We start from the raw sequence: 19896 nt of genomic DNA on the forward strand, positions 1-19896 counted from the left end.
ATTATGGCAGTATGTAAGGCGTCAAGACATCAAAACTGGTGCAACCGCTCACCTGTGCAAAGGGTGTTACAATCATGTCATCACCATGACTGGAAGAAACAGAGAGAGTTTTATGTTAGACGCAGACTCACAGTATAATGATAATGATTCAGCAGCAGAAGGGTGATTCATTTCCATGCCTTTGTCCCTATGTTCACAAATCAGAGGAGGCCATATACTTCACAATGTTCAATAGTTTAAAGGCAGTATTAGGCTTCAGTGAGAGAACTGAGGGGCTTTATTGTTGTGTAACTGTACACGTAAGGTAGCTCAATGACATTTGCAGTAACTACCAAACCTATTCTCATGGTACTGGATAATGTAAAACATGGAAGCTGTTTTTGCACCTCTTCTTTCCATTTCTTTGCCCCTATCTACACCTATAGGGATCATTAAGTTCTTCTTTCATGTTTTTACTGACTTTTATTTACCCAGGTAAAAGTTAGCTAAGCACATTTCTGTCTTGTCTTCACTGATTGCCCCCATTTTTTTTTATTGTCGCTAGACACGCTGGTCCTGGAGCTGGGGTTTATGAGCCTTGCTTAAGGACACCTCACTGAACACTGTTAAGGGAGAGAAAAGCCTTTCTCAGTCAACCAAGGTAAAATAAATTTAATCAGTAAACTTTGAGTCAGTACCTGCTGACCTCCAAGTTATGTGAACACCATAAACAGCTTCAGGTGATGATTAGTGTCACAGAGCCTCTTTGCTTTACTGCACTGCTGAACAACCCCACGGCTCTGCTCTGTGAACACCTGGCAGCACCAGTGCAGCAAATACTGCAAATTTTGGTATCGATCTGACAGCAAATACAAGGCCAGTAATGGCACTACCAATACTGATACCAGTAGTTTTAACCTAAAAAGGCAGCTTATGGGAAAGCAGTCTATTTCGATTTATAAAGCAAATGTCATCAATTTGCAAATTCCACTAAATAAAAGCACTTTGGGTCGACTTCTGTTTTTTAAATGTAACAGGCAGGGGCGCGACGGGGGGGGGGGATACATCCTGTCCTACCTCTATTTCGAGAGAAGCTGGGATAGGCTCCAGCCCCTGTGACTGTAATGAGGATAAGCGGAAGATAATGGATGGATGGAATTTTGAGTTTTCCTATAATTTCTGGAGAGTTCTGAACTTTAGAGGTCGCTGAAAACAATTTCCTTCCATTGACTTGACCTGGATTTATGTTTATAAAGCTATGCTATTAAGTATTTCATAAAGCTTTCTTATTGTACTTCCAAATTTCATCCTGTAAGATGTAAAAGAGAGAAACATGCAGGTTTTTTTAAAACATGGTAACTAGTGTAATACCACAGAGCAAAAAGCAGCAGCAAGAACAAGGTCTAAGGTTACTGCAACTCCTTATTATTCATCCTTTTGTCTATTTGTCTTTCCTTCGGGCAGATCCAAGTGCTCTTTTTGTCAATATTTTTATTTCCTGTAGCACAAAGTGTACAGTACATGTAACTGGATAGGCACCATTGTGTGGGAAACACGAAAGAGCTATCAATATATATACTCTGACCCTGGAGATACCAGCTGATTTGTGTGTTACTGGGAAGTCTGAGTTCTTTGCTACAGCTGTAAGATAATGTAAAATCACGATTATAAAAGATAAATGATAAAACAAAGACATAAAAGTGAACATTTCAGAGCACAAATCCTTCCCATTATCTTTAGGAGACACAAACCAGTAACTCTGAGAAAACAAACCTATAGACGGATGCTTGTGAATGGTTTGTTACACCGTGCCCTTTCTGTGCTGCTGAATGTGGCCAAGAATAGATATGACACCAGAATCATCTGCAGGCCATGCACACGTTCCATAAGGCCCAAAGGATGGAAGCTTTGAGACCTGGGGACTGTATTACAGGGCGAGTTGAAAATACCTGGGACATCTTTCTGTTACATGGCTCCACTAAGCCTAACAGCCACAACAATGCTAAGCAGTCACAGTGACCCTGACACTGCTTATAAACACAGTAAGTCAATCCACATTTTTTGGGCTTAGCTGTGTGCAAGTTCACGTAAAAAGCTTGGTGCTGTCGCCAGATGAATAATCGCAGACACGGACAGCTGCACATTTTTTCATATGAAGAATAAACTTTAATCTAGGAATAGTACGACGAATTAAAAGAACATAATACAGGCTCAAAGCAATACAGATACTGCAAGCAAAGCCAGAAAGGAAAGACTGCACACTCTGTCCTGTCATTAAAGCAAAGGAAGATATTTCTGCAACTACATCTGTGTACGCTATAAAAAGTGTTTCTTATATGCATTCAAAAGGTGTGTAGGACATGTTTATCCTTATTCCTTCAGCTGGAACCATGACCGAGAATCCAAATTCCTCTCAAAACTGGAGACACTCACACTATCCCTGCATTGAGCAACACAGGATCTTCTAAAAATTGTGCTGCTATTTTTTTAGAGAATGGGTTGGTCAGCTGGTCATGGTTTTCTGTGATCTGTTATACCCAACCTAATGTGCTCTGATGCCAGTTATGATTGAATTATCATCTTTATATAACTCTTTTAGAAGTAAACCAGCATAACTTTGCAAACCCAGATTTAAAACTAAAGTTATCTCACTAATCCCAAACTCTACCGGTCTCAAGTTCAAGCTGAAGAAGAAGACATTTATCAGGATTCAACAGGATTATTGTTAATTTTATGAAAGTTGGGATGGAAGCAGAAGATACCATTTACTCACATGTCACTGGCAATGGAGGAGTTTCGCGACATGGACTTGGGTGAGAGGTCATAGTCGCTGTCAGAGCGGTAGAGGAATGACTCTCTCCGTTGACTGTGGACAAAATTGGCCTGCAGGATGAGGCCTGAGCCCGGGCTGGCCATTGGGTCCAGGGGGCTTCGACCTGATGATGTGCCATTGTCCACATCGAAACTGTAATTAGATAAAGAGAAAAGAACAAATATCAGAATCAGTATGTGAAAAAAGTTATTTGATCTTGCAAAGTGAGATTTCTACCACTGACAGATTCAAGCAAAATTTCTGAAGTTCAATGGTGAAAAAAAGGAAGGGAAATTTCCAGAATAAAACCCAATTATCTATGCTTCCGGAAAACACAGGATTTATGTACACATTAGTCACATGTTAGCGATGCTGATGACTTTTCATTGCAGCACCAGGCTCTCATGTCCACTGGTTGGTTTGGTAAATCTCCAAATCCATAGTTAGGTTCATACCAGACATGGTTTTAATTATTAGCATAGACCGTACAGAAAAGAAGGCCTTTATAATAATTTTTTTTGATTTCTGGTTGGGGGACTTTGTGAGCAAGACTAAGCCATTACGCTGAGTTTTTCTCCCCCAGAGCAATATCGCTGACACAGCCCAAGTATCAGCCTTACACTCCTGGGACCATTCATTATGCATGGGCTGTCTCTTTCCCACTCACTCTCTCTGTTATATGTTATAATCCAAGTGTCACTGATATCCACGTGATGTCCAGTGTAGGAATTGCATACATGGCATAGGAATAAAATAAAACAGAAGAATTTTGATGTGCAGTTTTTTCTTAATCTGCCCAATCTAATGTGCATAACATGCTGGACTTATTTTTCTTTTTAAAAATGTCTTTGTAGGGCTTAGCTTCCAGGTCTGAAAAGCAAAGCATACAACCTGCATTCTGTTTATTTGCCAGCGGGAAGCAAATAATGTGGCTCAAAAAAAGAAATCCAGCTGTAGAAAGGTCAATGTGAAAACAAATGTATGTTCCCCTTGGATAATTACCACGGTAAAAACTTATTAAATGGAATAAGATAATCATTTTGTATATTATGGTACCTGCTAGTGCCCATGAGGGTAGTAATCCAACATACCTATTAGAGCTGGCCTACTTTGTTACTCACATGTTCTCTTCACAATCAGATCCACATCACACTTTAAAATCTAAGCTGGTGACAGACAAAAAATGTCCATGTTGTTTTCTATAGTCTATGATTCACAACGAGTTTAAGGGAGAGATAAAAGTATCTTATCACCCCAATCACAGTCACTTAATTAATTTAAGATTGGATCATCAACATAAAATAAACTGCGTAATTCTGACGCATTTTTTGTTCTCTTTATCTGAATGAGCCTTACACATTAGCTTTGTAGAGACTAGCTTGCCTTAACAAGTCATTACTAGCTCCACTTGGCTAACTAGCATGAGCAAAATGAGCATATGGCTAATTAGCATATTCTTACATAATGCTGTTATTCATCTTATATTCTTACATGTGCCCTGTCCACCAACACAAAATGTGCTCTTAAAGAAATAGCTCAACACACAGTCACACAATCCCTCAGTTTTTCTCCCTTACGTGCTGTTGCATTTGACTTCAGCAGCTCTAGGGATAACACGCTCCCCCCATTACCCAAGGTGATGAGCTTTGAAAAAGCATAACGCACGTCTACTCCATAGGTATGTCAGCCCCACGGGTCCACGCTACTTGTGGACTGTTGGCTGATATTAAATTACTCACGAGTTTCATCTATTACAATTATAATGAGCCATCCATTTATTATGTAGCTGATTATGATTGGTGGCAGGCTAATTAGCACATCATTAACAGTAAATGACAAATGTTGCACGATACAGAGCCATCAAACATACAACTACAGACATTAACCTTTGTTTAAAGACTGCACAGAGAGCCACTGGGAATACCCCTGCTCCAATAACGCCACTGACTCATAGCTGAGAGGTATTTCTTAACCAGTGACACCATTTCCGGCTGGGACGTCATGGTGAGCTTCTTAGTCTCCTAGGTGATTGTTCACCCAGGTGATGACTAACGCTAATCATCAGGGATATCTGCCTTATTGCTACAGCTACTAAGCAGTCCCATAATCTTGTCTGGTGTAAATGCAAAGGTCAGGGGGGATTCCCCTCAGGAAGCTGCTCAATGCACATAAGAATGACATCTCTATCATTATAATTGTTATCTTCTTGATTATCAGCATCCTCTGAAATAAAACTAACACAGATTTAACCTGTCAGTGGTGTCCAGTACTCGATCATCTTCCATGTGGAAGAGCACAGGAAGCCAAGAACAGAGCGAGCACTTCGAGCGTGCACAAATACATGCTTGCATAGTATAGAAAGCATGTCCCTAAAACATTACTGAAACATTCCTTCTCACTACAAAACGACAAAGTATTGATCGTGTACGATTTCTGCAGTTTATTTCCCAACTTAACCCTTCATAAGTATCATAGAGTCATAATTCTCATCTTTCAGGAACCATTTTAATGTTCTCTCTAGCCCAAATTGGTTGAGGAGTTACGGTAACCTGAAACACATAGTAAAATCTAGGAAGCGCTGATTTTTTTACTGTGTTTAGACAGCAGTGCCTTGTGAGTGCTTTGGGCTACCGTGATACACCAAATATCTTCACAAAGCTCGTTTTCTCTTCTTTCCGAAACCGTTTGCATTTTGTCTCTTGCACAAATGGTAAAGGTGTTACAGTCGTTTGAAGACTGCTTATAAAATAGGCCCGCCGCCGGGTTGATGGTTACAAAAAAAAGGGGGCTAAGCAAAAGACAACTCACTGACCCAAGAGCTACATCTAATGACTTTATAATGACAAAATCTGGGTTTTTGTTTGTGAACACGAGGGACTTTGTGAGGAAGAACAAGTCATTATGCTGAATTTTCCTCCCCCAGAGCAATATCGCTGACACAGTCCAAGTATCAGCCTTACACTCCTAGGACCATTCATTATGGATGGGCTGTCTCTCTCTCCCACTCACTCTCTCTGTTACATGTTATAATCCAAGTGTCACTGATATCCATTTGATGCCCAATGTATGAATTTCATACATGGTATAGAAATAGGAATACAATAAAGCAGATTACGTTTGTAGTGCAGTTACTTTGTAATCTGCGCATCTAAATGGTCAGATACCCAAGGTAATACACAGGACATGCTGGGCATATTTTCTACAGTAATTAAATGGTTAAATGTCACCGCTGTAATCTCATGGAGTGGCAGAAAGATAAACAAGTGCAAGCTTTGATTGTGGAATTTGATAGCTTGGCTAGCTGCCTTATGCAAGAAAAGGCAACGGTATTGCCCTTGTCACCTTGCAAAGTAGTTTGCAGTCATGGTACATGACTATATCCATCTTTCTCTCTCACACACACAAACACATGCCTACTCAAACTCTTATAGCAGCTCTTGCCTTGCATATCACCCCATCTCCTTCCCAAAGTACTTCTCTTCTAGAAGTGTGTCACTCTAAACCAGTTTTATCTTCACTCACACACACACAACCCCCTTTTCCACACACTTTTTTTATCACGTCAGGTAATCCATCTGTTTTCCTCACTGCAGGTGTGAAAACACATACTCACACAAGTGACTGATAAGTTGGCATTCCTTGCACAAGTCGGTCCGTTCTCCAGCTGCTCTGTAGTGAAGTGTTAATGGGTGTGCGGCTCATGTGTGCAAACAGGACAAAGATGACACCGTGAAAGTGTTGAAAGAGAATACTCAGCATATGCGTAACGACCGATTCATTATCGCACCTACTTTGACATCACCGTCTACTCCCATTTGCGCCTAAAACCAGAGACACGTAACCCCTCTCCCAGCATGCGAGGGTATGTGTACAGTGTCATTCCACTGACACACCCTCTTCAGGAATGACACAATGGATCTATGTGCTTGAATTAGTGGGGTATTGAACGGGCAATGACATCATAGTGGGAATATATAGCTTTTTTCCTGCGTTCAGCAAGCAGAAAACAGAAGAACAGAATAACGTCAACACCCCTATGACTATGTTGTGACAATCAACAACAACACATGAGTAAATACATGAGAATTACTGTTAAAAAAAAACAGGGGGGAAAACCCCTGTGTTACCTCAGGGCTTAAGAGAATGGAAATCCTCTGTTTACCCAAAAAGGAGTGATCCAGAACTGAGATATATATAATAGGCAAGGAAATAAACATTTGATCTGCAAGCACTAGATTGATGACAGAAAGCTCTTTAATAGAGTTCCAGACATCCCATCTGCTGAACATCATAAGGATAACACTTGTCTTATTCCACATTGAAAGGTTTAAGGTTGCCTCACTATTTTGTCTTGGACAAAATAAGGGACAGACGAATAGATAATAAGAGTCCAGGCTAGTTTTACACTGGCCTTTCCTTTTTTGCACATGATCAGAAAGCTTCCTTGGAATAGGTTTGTCAATTTGGGTTAAAATGCCAAATAGCTATAGTTATACACAAGTTTATAACAAAAACTTCATTAAATGCACTTTTCCAACCTATTAATTTATATAAATATATGTCTCTCTATTACATGTAAAGCTCAAAATCAGGCCTGTGTGAGAAGATGATTCACTGAAAAAAAAAGAGAAGAGGACACACATGCTAACATAAAAGTACCTTATAGAGTGCGTGGCATCCACAGTGCGCAGCTACAAGAGCATACATGAATATTTGGAGCAAAGTTTCTCACAGGAGTGGAGTTTCATGTTTGAGTTTGGGTTGCATGGGGGGAAAAAGGGAGGGTGGACTGTTGCCAAAAACCTTTCAAATTTACTGTAGCAAAGCAGTGGTCCATTTAAAAATAAGAAACTTTAAGCGCACTGAGATAGATGAATAGTGGCTGCTGTGACTTTCTACTGCAGGACGTGGCTGGGTCACATACATGCCTAAGGACACTGCACAGCTCTTTTATCGCCTCTCTTTTTGTGTCTGGCTCTACATCATTTTTGTCTCCGTCAGTTCTCCCATTCTGTCCGTCCGTCTCCAGCACACACTCTAAATGGCATAGATCACTGACTCATTCATTTTTAGCCCTGGGTCACTTGAGCAATTACAAACACCACGGGAGATGACGTGATAGAGCTACGGGGAGATGCACTGGAGAAAGAGGTCAGTGCACAAGTGTCTTTGACAAATAATAAGCCGAGTTGCAGATAGTGAGGCTCTGTTTTTCCAACAGTCATTCAGAGTTGGTGGACAAGAAAATCTGCACCAGTACCAGACACAATACGTAATGGAGACACAATGTTTTCCTTTGAGTTTATGCACAGTGTCTAAAAAGATCTCATAAACTGAAAAAAAGTGAAAGGGATCATTTTTAAAAAATATATATAAATAATCAAATTGATGCATATTTAAATGTGGAAAGTGTGCAGTTGTGCGAATCAGAACAGAGACGCGTTGAAGCAGACAGAGGAAAGATGACACTGGATTTATTTTAGAAAGCCGAGGGCACAGAGGGGAGCAGGCAGCAGAGTTGGACAAGGAAAGAACTGCGCATGTATAAGCATTCAAATGTGTATGTATTTAAGAGGATTGTGATCCCGTGCATGTTTGTAGGCGTGAGGTACATGATCCTGAAGTGTGTGGTAAACCTGGCCCTGCTCTAAATGCAAAACAACCACCCATGACTTAAGATAAGAAGAAAAAAACCCCACAGTACTGTAACATCCACAGATGGAAGAGTGGGCACGGATGACACATTTGTTGCAGGCATATGTTGAATAACAGAAAAGCTATGTTTGTTTGCTGGAGATACTGCAGAGCCAACACCTCTGCTTGATGGTATCATCAGTCCTAAATGTACGTGATTTATTTTGTGATTTTTCACCACTGAAAAGCACACAGGCTAAACACAATGTGCTCTGATAAAAAAAAGTAGCATATGTCTGAAACTTTTCTTTTTTTTTTTCATATGTCTGAAACTAAAATTATGATAGTTTAGAACCTGTCTCGGAAACGACCATGTTGTTGGGTAGTACATGTGCACCTGGCTTGATTTTAGTTTCTATGAATGCAAACTTTTTGAATAGTTGTTAAAGGTAACACTGGATGTAATGCAAATACAGTACAGTACAGTACAGTACAGAGTGACTTGACTATTTTGCATACTTAAAATAAAAGCAACAATTTTTTTGAGGTTTTAAAATTATGTCTAAATTCTTCATTCTGAAGTACAAAAAGAGCTGTTTTGGTACTGTTAGAGCTGGGCGATAGAACGATAACGATATGTATCGCGATATAACTTTTACTCGATAGAGAAATTAAGCTATCGCGATAGACCTCGCCGCTCTCGTCCTCTTAAAAAAAAAAAAAAAAAAAAGGTCAGCCAATCTAAATTAAGTAGCGCAGAGCCGAACCAATCACAGCCGCAGCGTCACGTCGCGTGACTTGTTACGTACAGCACAAGTGCCAAGCCGCACGTGTGTTTGTTTGGGAAGCAGCCAGCGGGTAATGGAGCCAGCGCGTAATGGAGGAAATGAGTGTGCCGACTAGAAAAATCAACCGAGCGTGACCGAAGAGAAAACAGATGATGGTTCCAATGCCGGAGAGATTGTCGAACGGAAGAGCCATAGAAGTTCCGTAGTGTGAAGGTATTTCGGCTATTTCAAGTCTGACAAAAAACAGAGTAGCGTGCACTGTAAATTGTGCCGAAAGCAAGTCTGGAAATACAATAAACTGGTGCATGCGTCACACTGTGCGCCACGTTATTGTTTCGGTGAAATGAATTTCTACAATACTGTTAATTCTACTCTCTGCAGTGTTTAAATGCTTACATATACACACAGTTACTGTCCCTCCACACATACGACTCGGTTCTGCTTCTATGCCCCAGCTTTGTTTACTTTTTCCCACCGAGGCTTCTAGACTTCTGATTGGCCAACATTTCTGCACGGTTAGGAATCTAGCGCCACCTGCTGCTTTGGCATGTTCATAGCAGCGTTTTCCTTCATTTCTGCCTTTATGTGTGGACGGGATTATTTTTTAAAACGAAAACGGAAAATCTCCGTTTTCAAAAATACCCGTGTACGTGTGGACGTAGCCTCAGTCTCTGACTGGAAGCGCTAATTCGTCATTCGGCTTTTGTCAGACTAAAGTAACTGTTAAAACTGTTTGAAAAGCTAAGCTATACAACAAGGAGAGATTGAGAATTTCCTTTTAGTTCTCAGTTTATTTGATATTGACAAAAGTTAGTCAGTTTTGTCTGTTCTTCTGTAACACAAACTAAGATTTATTTTTAGAATTAATATTTTGTTTCTAAGTGGAATTGACAATTTAGTCTGTTTCGTTTGTTCTGTTTTGAAACTTAAACGCTTTAGCGGCTGCCTTTTGTGTAGTTTGCAATATTTGCCTTTATTTATCTGAAAAAGTCTCATGTTCCTTAAGTACATCTACCCTGTTGAACTTATTATGGGAAATAAATATTTAAATAAAAACAAGCTGCTGATTATTTCACATTTTACTTGTGAGCAACAGCACATTTAAATCTTACAAATATAGTTATTTGGCTTATATCGTGATAGATATCGTTATCGCCTGAAATGAAAAAAACATATCGTGATATGAAAAAATCTCATATCGCCCAGCTCTAGTACTGATATTGTATGTTTTAGTAAACTGAAACTAACTATCATAAAATAATATTTAAAAACTGTCTACAAAAGTTGGACGTAACCACAGACACGTCACCCGCTTATTAGTGAAGTCCCATCTTGAGGCAAAGATGACACCGTCAAAGTGTTCAAGCATAAAAATCAACATATGAACATAGAAGTTTTCAGTCTTGGGTAATTAGCAAAGAAACATGATGTGAGAATATAATTAAATTCTTTATCAGAAGGAAAGTGTGATTTTTTTTGGACACTTGAACCTAATGTTAGCTGGTATAATGTTAGCTTATAACTAGCTACTGTTGCTGTAGCAACTCGCTAACATTTTTAAAGAATATACTCCTCACAGTAGCACATTTCTGACCGGTGAGCACTCATTTATTGTGTCACGGTGTTATGATACCTCTAAGATTAAGTTGTGATGAGTCTAGAAAAAGGAAATTCAGTGAAACGACTCTGACTCTAAAGGAAAGAAATTTAGCTGTGCGAGCATCTGGGGCTCAACCTTCTTCTCTGCACAGGCTTATAAGCACAATGGTGAACCTAATAATGGGAGAATGGCTCCCTCATGTCTGCTGTTCCGCTTTTATACTAAGAGACCTGGCCAAAATACTGTACCATGGTAATGCTCAGCACTTTCCCTGTCATATTTTATTAAAAATGACAGAAAAGGCTGCTTTCAGATTAAATTAACAACAACAACAACAACAACAACAACATGAGTAACTGAAAAAACAGACTATGAGGAGGCCAATACCCTAAATGCATTAGGTCAGGCTGATAAGTGTCAGACTACTCGCTGATAACCAAGACACTCGTCATCTATCTGCCCCGTACTCATGCACAGCCCTTCATCGTCACACATTCATTGGCACAAGCAGCTTTGCAAATGCACACACATTACATGAAATTAGCACTCATCCGTTGGCAAATGCATCAAAAAATCTGTCTTTGGCGTTTAAAATCATCACTGAAATTCACTGTGTCACTGACTAGTGAATTTTAGTGATGGTAACATTTTATATAGGAGTTTATTTAAGTGTAACTCTAACATAGAAGAAAGCAAATTGTAATGTCCTTGTTTTCAGTAAAGCTTTATGTTTGTTTGAATTTAATTCCCAGCTTCTTGCAGTCTCTTGTTTTCCCACTTCTTCCATCTGGTTTTTCTTGCCCTGTCAAATACAATAATGCCAATCCTTCACTGTAAGCTGTGACACTACCTTAGCGCACACTCTCTGCACCATTCAGAAAAGTCAGTCAATCATGAAAGACTGACAAAGACGGAGGTCACCATGGCAATGCTGCGTCATCTCGGTTCACATATTTCAAAGCAAAGCAACACAGCTCTGCTCCTACATACATTGAGCTCCACTTAAATATAGACCTATTTTCAGTCTAATGCATCATCTTAGGACTGGCTTGCTAAAGGTCAAACCTGGGAAAAATGTTTGATAACTTGCACATTTTCAGGCCCTATGACAGGCCAGACACGTAACCTTTGGCATTTACTGCCTGCCTGAAATGCTCAACGGGGACTGACAAAAGCCAGATGCAAACGCTCAAGTTTAAAATCACACATTTCCTGCTCTTTCATTCTTTATCTGATCACACCAGATATTACTGATGATTACAAAGTGGGTGGAAAAGGGGAAAAAGCGCTTCTTCGGGTATGAAGTTAACCAGATATCACAAACATCCGATCCTTCCCATTTCCTTATCCATCACCTCCAAAACTCAAGCCATGTTTACTGAGCTAACACTCTGATGGATACCAAAAGTTCATGTACACAAGCCTACATTTGCAAGGTTGGGTGGAGAGGGGTCTGTTTGAGTTTGTTCAGGTCAGGGGACAGATCGCACATCCAGGCCGCGGAACAGTGTTATACAGACTCAAACACGCAATCACATGAGCATTCAATTGAGCATACAGACACACGCTCTGTCGCCATAACCATATAGCTACAAAAAAGCCTACAGTCACCCATAACTTGAAATAACGCTAACGATTCAGATATTTAAAGCGCCATTATTAGTCACAAATCTATGTTTGCCTTCTAAGTGTAGCAATAAGAACCATGAAAGAGAAGCAGTGCTGTGAATTAGTGAAAGAACCCTTCATATAACAGTAAATAACAGAAGAGAGGAGGGCAGGACAGACTGAGGAGGCGGCATGCTTCGTCCAGCTGAGTGCTGCTTTTGGTAGTTGTTCAAAAAGATGGCTCATACAAACCTAGCACTGCCAGATTCTCGGCTTTATTGAGAGAAAGCTACATGCTGCAGTCACCACTAGCACCAGTGTCAGTTTTATGCACGGCCACACTGTGAGTTTTACACCCTCTCAAACCGTATCAGGTACAGTAATGACTGTTAAGAGGACTATTTGGAGAAACTAGTGCAGTGGAAGACCTAATTACTGCTGCATGTCTTCACTTCATTTGAGCCTTGTTTTTCTGTTGGGGAGGTTGTAGAGCTGTTTAAAATATACCAGTGTGAGAAGACTGACGCAAGGTCGGTCAGGTTTAAAACACGTGCTGCTGGGCCACACAAGCACTGCCATCACCTCTGACACTTCAGCACATTATACACTTGCCTAAGGTTGTTCTGATCCATTATCCATGTGAAAAAAGTGAATTTTAACTGCCAAAGCTCAAGCCACAGGGCAGTTTCTTATACAGACATGAATGCTAACAGGCAAGGACAAGCTCAGGCAGGAGGGGGAAGGAGACAAGCCGGGGACGCCAGGACAAGTTGCGCTTCTGGCACTGCATTCTGCATCCTGAATTTAATGGGAGCCATGTGCATACACGAGAGCGCATGGTGCAACATGACACGCTCCTTGATGAATGATGCCTTTGCTGTCTTGTGTTTTAAATAATCTCCTCGGCTGAATAGATGAGAGTTGGGAAGAGCATACTCAGGGTAAGACTCTGGGATCACTTCGAGCCAGACTCATGTCAATGAAGTAGTCTGATGCAGTCTAACAAATAGTAAGGTTCATGATCTCAGAGGAAGCCACAGAAAACAGTCCCTGAAACACATAACTGGCATGTGGGAGAAGTTTTGATTGGAGAAGAATGATGCTACACACCACACAGTAAAGCATCACTGACAAAAACAATGAAAGGAAGGATTTTTGACTGTGCCAGCAAGGAAGAGCAAAAAATATTTGCGACAGAAACAAACAGGCAGATGGAGAACAATAGAGCAATACACACACCTACACACACAAACCACAAAAAACACACAAACACATGCAGCAGGATTAACATGGAAACGCAGCCAAAAGGGAAAAAGTTTCTGGTCTATTTACCATATTCCCTCTGTGTTCTTCAATGAGCTGGTGGAGCGTGACCGTGGCTTAAGAATGATACTCATGGTCTCGCTCTTCTTTCCACATTCAAACACAAAACATATGCGCAGTCCACATGCACATAGAACCAAACACACACCCGCCCTCTGGGCCACCTGGAGCCCACTGGCCAGCCTCCGCTGTGCTCCTAAAGTCCTCTCTGGTCTGAAGAGATCCAGAGAGAGCTCACTTCCCACAGTCCGGTAGAGTGGTTAGGTCTGCCGAGCTGTTCAACAGCAAAACCTCCGTCCCAGCACAATACCACGCTGCTGCTCCTCGTCAAGCTCAGATCATTTGAAAGTAGGCGGCTTGTTACCCTGCTCTCCCTCTCACTCAATTGCTCTTATCTTTCTTGCCAGATCAGCATGTGGTCTTCCACTTTCCTAATCCAGCCATGCACTTGCTCTGTTACTCTTTTTCACTCTTTCCCCCCTCCCCGACTGATTGAAATAAGATCTCCTCCTGTTCCTCCCCCCCTCCCGCCCCTTACCTCTGTCTCCCTTGCTCTGTCTTTTATATGTGTCCCTGTCAAAGAGTTACATGACTCCCCACTCTGTCTTCTTCCCTGAGCAGCAGCTATGGGCTATGTCCTGGGTGGGAGGAGTTGTTTTGGTAGTAGTAATTCTTTAAAGGGCGGGGCTTGTATCCCCAGGCAATTCAAACAATAGTCTCAAGTGTCAATCACTCTGCTATCACAGTAACCTGAAACCAGCAGCTATGAATGCCACTGGTCAAGACAGTCTGATACAGAAAGGTACAACCACACTACACAGGTGTCTTCTGTGAAGACTCATCACTCAAATTGAGAGTAAACACTGAGGGAATAAACTGCTAAGATATGAATAGAATAGAATAATCCTTTAACTGTTCCACAAGGGGAAATTTGGGTATATATATATAAAAATGAACTTATTCACCTCTAAACTTCTAAAAATGGCAACAAGATAAAGTCTGACTGCCTTGTTGTATTCAGGAAAATACATTTCTTTCCACTATTATCTTAAATATTTTAACATTAAGTGATCTCATTTCAGCACTCACACTCAAGATACATATATAAGAAGCTCAACTGGCTCTACCAGGCCCAAACAGACAGCTGTCTGTCACACCAGTCATTCAGCATCTGCAGCATGTGATCCCAAAAGAAATATGGCACCTTCCAAGCAGACAACACAGGGAATATTCAGATGCAAGTATGGTGCATTTATTGAGAGTCTGATTAAAAAATATTTAATCACAGCTTGCTTATTTGCTTAAAAAATGCTTTAAATATGGGATCAAAGGAAAAAAACAACAATTGTGCCCTAAGAAATAAAAATCTCCAACCAAGTGCAAAAACAGGGAAAAAAACAATCCATATAACAATAAACATTATTTGAGCACTTTTATTTTGAAAGCGCCGAGAAGATTTTCTTTGTCACCCACAGTGCGAGTGACATCAGTTGAGTTATCCTCGTCTTTTGTGAAAAAGTGGAAATAGAGCAAGAGATAAAAAGCATCAGAAAAAGGATTTACATATACAATTCAATACAAGACAGAGTTTATATAAAAGGATCTGCTTCCAATGCACAGGAAGGAAGAACCATGAGGACCTGAGGAAAGTGAAAGTGTCACAGTATTGACATGGTCCACTAACCGTACATGTATACATGTAACAAATTAATCCCCACTAAAAACGTATATGTGCACAGTTACAAAGCACTAGCCTGCTTGTCTTAAATCTCATGCTGAGGCCCTGTGTTTAGGTTTACATACTATCCACTTAAGATTTCATGGGAGACCAAAAATGAACACTTTGAGAGCTTTCACCCTGATGGATATCTCAGTGCCTCTGCCTCTATAAGCAGTGCCTTAGATGGGTTGGTAGTTTTTTATACAGTTAAAAAATGCAGTCATGTGATTCAAAGTAATTGTAATAGGCACATCTAAAGCTTTCAGTGTAGCATGGCAGAATGATGTACTTTATAACATGGCCAAAGTGGTGAAACTAATCCTATTACCACGGTCTGCACATTCCATGTGGTCAGAGAAAGAACAACAAAAGACATTCCTCAGAAAACTGGCAGCTTCTCTTCTACGTTAAAACCGCACGAGTCCCAAATCCCTCTGAGCATAACCAATATACGGCTCCCCTCCCTACTGTATCTTGTGAATAAAAATGTAACCCACAAGCAAACGCATCTATTCACACAAACACACATTTATACATAGTGAGTATTTAGTCTATACTAAGCCGTTATCCCCGGGGCACAGAGGTGCAAGACACAAAGATCAAGAACAAAATTATCCTGCTTAAGAAGAGAGTTGGGTGTGATCGTTTGAGGAGGGGGTGGGTGGTTTACACATGTGTGAAGTGAGGGTCTTACTTGCTGTACTCTTGGGGGGATTTTTACATTTTATTTGCTATTAGCACTTGTTTTATGCCTTGTTATGTTTAGTTATATATTGTTTATAGTAAGCTATGTATAACACATGCATAACCAATTACTATAACATGTATACGTACATTTTCAGAATATACTGTATATACTTTAACTACTCTCTAATAAGCACATTAAATTACTGGCTTTAAAACAACTGCATAGCAGACTCTGCAATTCAGTGCAACTCAGAGAAACACTACTGCCACCTAGTGTTGAAATGTGTATATTCCTCTTATGAAACCAGTAACATGGATGAAGCAACCTCATTAATTGACAGCATTATTGATTTCTTCTTCTCTCGCCCTCTCTTTTTTTTTAAAGAGCCTCTCTCGTGGACGATGTTCAGTATATGGTGCCCGAGCCAACGCTGATATATATAGCACTTAACTAAGGGAGTGAAGCACAGATGGCAGGTCACAGTATTGACAGGGCTCCATCCATATCTATATGTTTACAGTCGCCACCAGCCATTACTGTTGCTTCATATTTAAATGCTACAGAGGCACACACACACACACACAGACACACACACACAGACACGCACGCACAGGCTGATGAGCACACTTAGTTTCAGGGGTACATGTTTGTCAGAGAAATGCAGTTGGAAAATTGACCTAACAAGGTCTTAACAGTTCTGTGTGAGCCTTAATGGACAGAGTGCTCCGATGATTGGCTTACGCTCAGGTCTAGTTAGTGAAGGGACCTGTCCTGCAGAAGGACTTGAAGCTTTCCATAATGACTTGATTGGACCTGCATATTTTTCATTTACCTTGCTCGCAACCATGTTTTGTAAAAGAAGACATTTTTCCTCATGGAGATGCAATGACACTCAAAAATGCACACACACACTATTCAGTCCAGCACTAAAGGTTTAGCAGAGCCAAGACAAAAAAAGCAGAACTAAACTAAACAACACAAGCAGCCACCAAGCAACGACCATTTACACAACACTTGGGTGTGAACACTGCTCCAGGTCTGTGTTGTCCAGGTGAAACTATTTATCAGTTAATGCTCTGATAACAGAGAACACACAGACTTTGTGTACATTTATAGAAGTAGTACAAACACAAATTAAAACGCATGCATATAACATAGTCTCAATATACACACAAAGCAATAAAGAGAAATTACTCTGACGCATAACTACCCTTGAGATTCACTAAATTTCCCTTCTGAGTTCTCTTACCACTTATGTTCTTATTTACTCCATAATTTCGACACACAAGACAAAGAAAAAGTAAAAGAGAGAAAAAAAGCAGAATACATTGAATATCCAACAACTCGAAACATGCAGATGAAAAAAAATTAGGTCCCTTCTCTGGCATACCCTCTGCGACATAGTTTCAGTTTCTAAGATGAGCCATACCCTCTCCTGCCACGAGGTTTGATGTCGATGGGCTTGTTTGTAGCACAGGGTGACCCGGTGGAGCAGGCGTGCCGGTACCGGGCTATCTTTTCCAAAGACAGATAATTCACTGGCAAACTCATTTTGACGCGGTTCTTAACCAATGATGAACATGGACTCACGTCAAAGACAGATGTGGAGAGAGAAACAGGGAGAAGTGACAGAGCGGCACGCCTAATAGAGCTATCTCGAAAGGAAGGAGGGAGGAGTGTGTGAGGAGAGATAGGCAGGTGAAGAGGGGAGGAGAGGCGAGCAGAGGGCTCAGTATGGGTTTGACTAAAAAAGAGGAAAGCATGGAGAAATATGGAGACTGAGGAAGGGGAGATGCATGTGAGGAAGAGGGAGCTAATGAAGCTTTTCTTTCAGAAAATGAAACTGAGCAAAGCAATGCTTGAATTTGTTTCTTCCATGCTGATTTCTTCTGCATGCAAACTACTAGAAGATTTTAAAAAAATGTGCAAGAAACTGGGTGGGATGATTGCACGCTGGCTTGCATGCATTTAAACCAATCTATTTTGGAAATAGAGGAGCAATAAAATAACAAGCTTCTAAGGAGTGTTTTAATGTTAAATTCTCTCTCAGTTTTTTAAGAGTTCTTAAGCCACTTATTATGGGCCATCATGCAAATGATGAAATTAGCTTACACTGATGGTACAATGTGTAAAATAATACTTTCCAAGTACTCCAAGTAAACATTACACAAAACAGGAGGAAGGTTGTTTATAACGTTGCTATAATATACTTTAATATATGTTAAACCAGACAGTGTCTTTTAAATTCTTTTTTTTTGGGGGGGGGGGGGGGGGGGGGCAAAACTATGACTGTGCAATGCACATTTACACATAATATGACGACCTGAAAAATAACAGCAACAAAAGAAGTAAAGTACCTCATTCCATATAGGAGCGATGTTTCATCCTGGTAGTTCCTATATTTTACCTGTTGATGGCAGCAGAGCAGCACAAAACATGCCTTTCACTATATTACAAAATGTAAAATGAACAGTAGTAACTTAAGTTTGAGCCAGAACACTTGTAAACGAATTATGGAAAGACATGTTTATTATTTTTATTTTTATTTTATTTCAAATGAAGCCTATGGGTGGGTTTTGCAAGATAAGGTGTCATAATTAGAGTTGCGAGTGGAATGGGATCCACTAAGCAAGGAGATTTATGGCCTTTAAAAGACACAACTATCATTTATTATGTTATATCATTTTCAGATACTTCACTGCTATAAAGACAAAGAGCTCTAAATCAGCAGTCCCCAACCTTTTTTGCACCACGGACTGGTTTATGACCGACAATATTTTCACGGACCGGCCTTTAAGGTGTCGCGGATAAATACAACAAAATAAAACTAGTACCGGTACTGAAAAAAAGAAGATTTATTCATAACACACGTGAAAAGACCAAGGAAAACCGAGTTAACGATCAAAACGATAACAAAATAACGCTGAAAACCGATAAAAACCCTGAAAACCATACATTTCACACCTGAGCCTCAACTCTCGCGGCCCGGTACCAAACGACTCATGGACCGGTACCGGTCCGAGGCCCGGGGGTTGGGGACCGCTGCTCTAAATCACTGGAGTGTTTTGTTTCTTAGCTGCCAGCAGGGGGCAGTCTGCTCTGCAGGGAAAATATATGCACAGGTGGGTAAAGAAGGCAAACACAAAGCAGCCCAAACCCACAGAGCGGTAAACCTCTGTGGGGTTGAGGCTTCAGCTCTGCTCTGACAAAAGCAGCCAGCATGTGACAACGGCTCCTGGGTGGACAAGGAGGCTGTCAAAGTCACAGACGCAATGACAGACAAAACAGGCTCCTTCATTCGTACTGAGCCGGCACCATATGAGCACACCTACACAGACATGCACACACCTACACAACGCTGTCTGACTGCAAGTATTATAAATACACACGCCACAACATATACAGACATAAAACACACAGGTCATTACACCAACGTGATACAGACCTCTACATCTCTTGTGTATTCTCACAAACACAACCTGTAACACAAGCGTATGTTTGCTTAGCTGCCTAGTCAGCCACACACCATCAGTGCCAGCGACATGCTGTGACAGAGCGCCAGGTGACGGTTTGACTGTCGTCACTCAGTGTCCCTGAGGATCAGAGCTATAAAACTGGAACTACCGTATCTGAGCGCTACATGCAAGCTGCAACACCTTTTCAAACCAAAGGTGTGTGTTATACAAACTATTTTTAACAGTACACTGTAAATCATACTTAAAGGGATTTCATCACCATGACTGT

The 19896-nt window shown here is 40.7% G+C and overlaps 1 protein-coding gene across 7 annotated transcripts in view; it reads right to left on the reverse strand.

Annotated features, from left to right (window-relative positions):
- The window catches only part of pde4d (phosphodiesterase 4D, cAMP-specific), a 209862-nt gene that overhangs the window by 22129 nt on the left and 167837 nt on the right, over positions 1 to 19896 (reverse strand). For 6 of the 7 annotated variants that reach the window (XM_080892995.1, XM_080892997.1, XM_080892994.1 and 3 more), the window contains 2 exons: positions 2753 to 2944; positions 53 to 89 (listed from right to left, as the gene is read on the reverse strand). In XM_080892995.1, coding sequence (XP_080749121.1) covers positions 53 to 89; positions 2753 to 2944 — 229 coding nt within the window. Of the gene's footprint in view, positions 1 to 52; positions 90 to 2752; positions 2945 to 13753; positions 14217 to 19896 lie in introns of those variants that run through there. The other variant, XM_080892999.1, reaches the window with a different exon arrangement.

The sequence above is a fragment of the Rhamphochromis sp. 'chilingali' genome (assembly GCF_963969265.1).
Source record: "Rhamphochromis sp. 'chilingali' genome assembly, chromosome: 10".
Classification (NCBI taxonomy): domain Eukaryota; kingdom Metazoa; phylum Chordata; class Actinopteri; order Cichliformes; family Cichlidae; genus Rhamphochromis; species Rhamphochromis sp. 'chilingali'.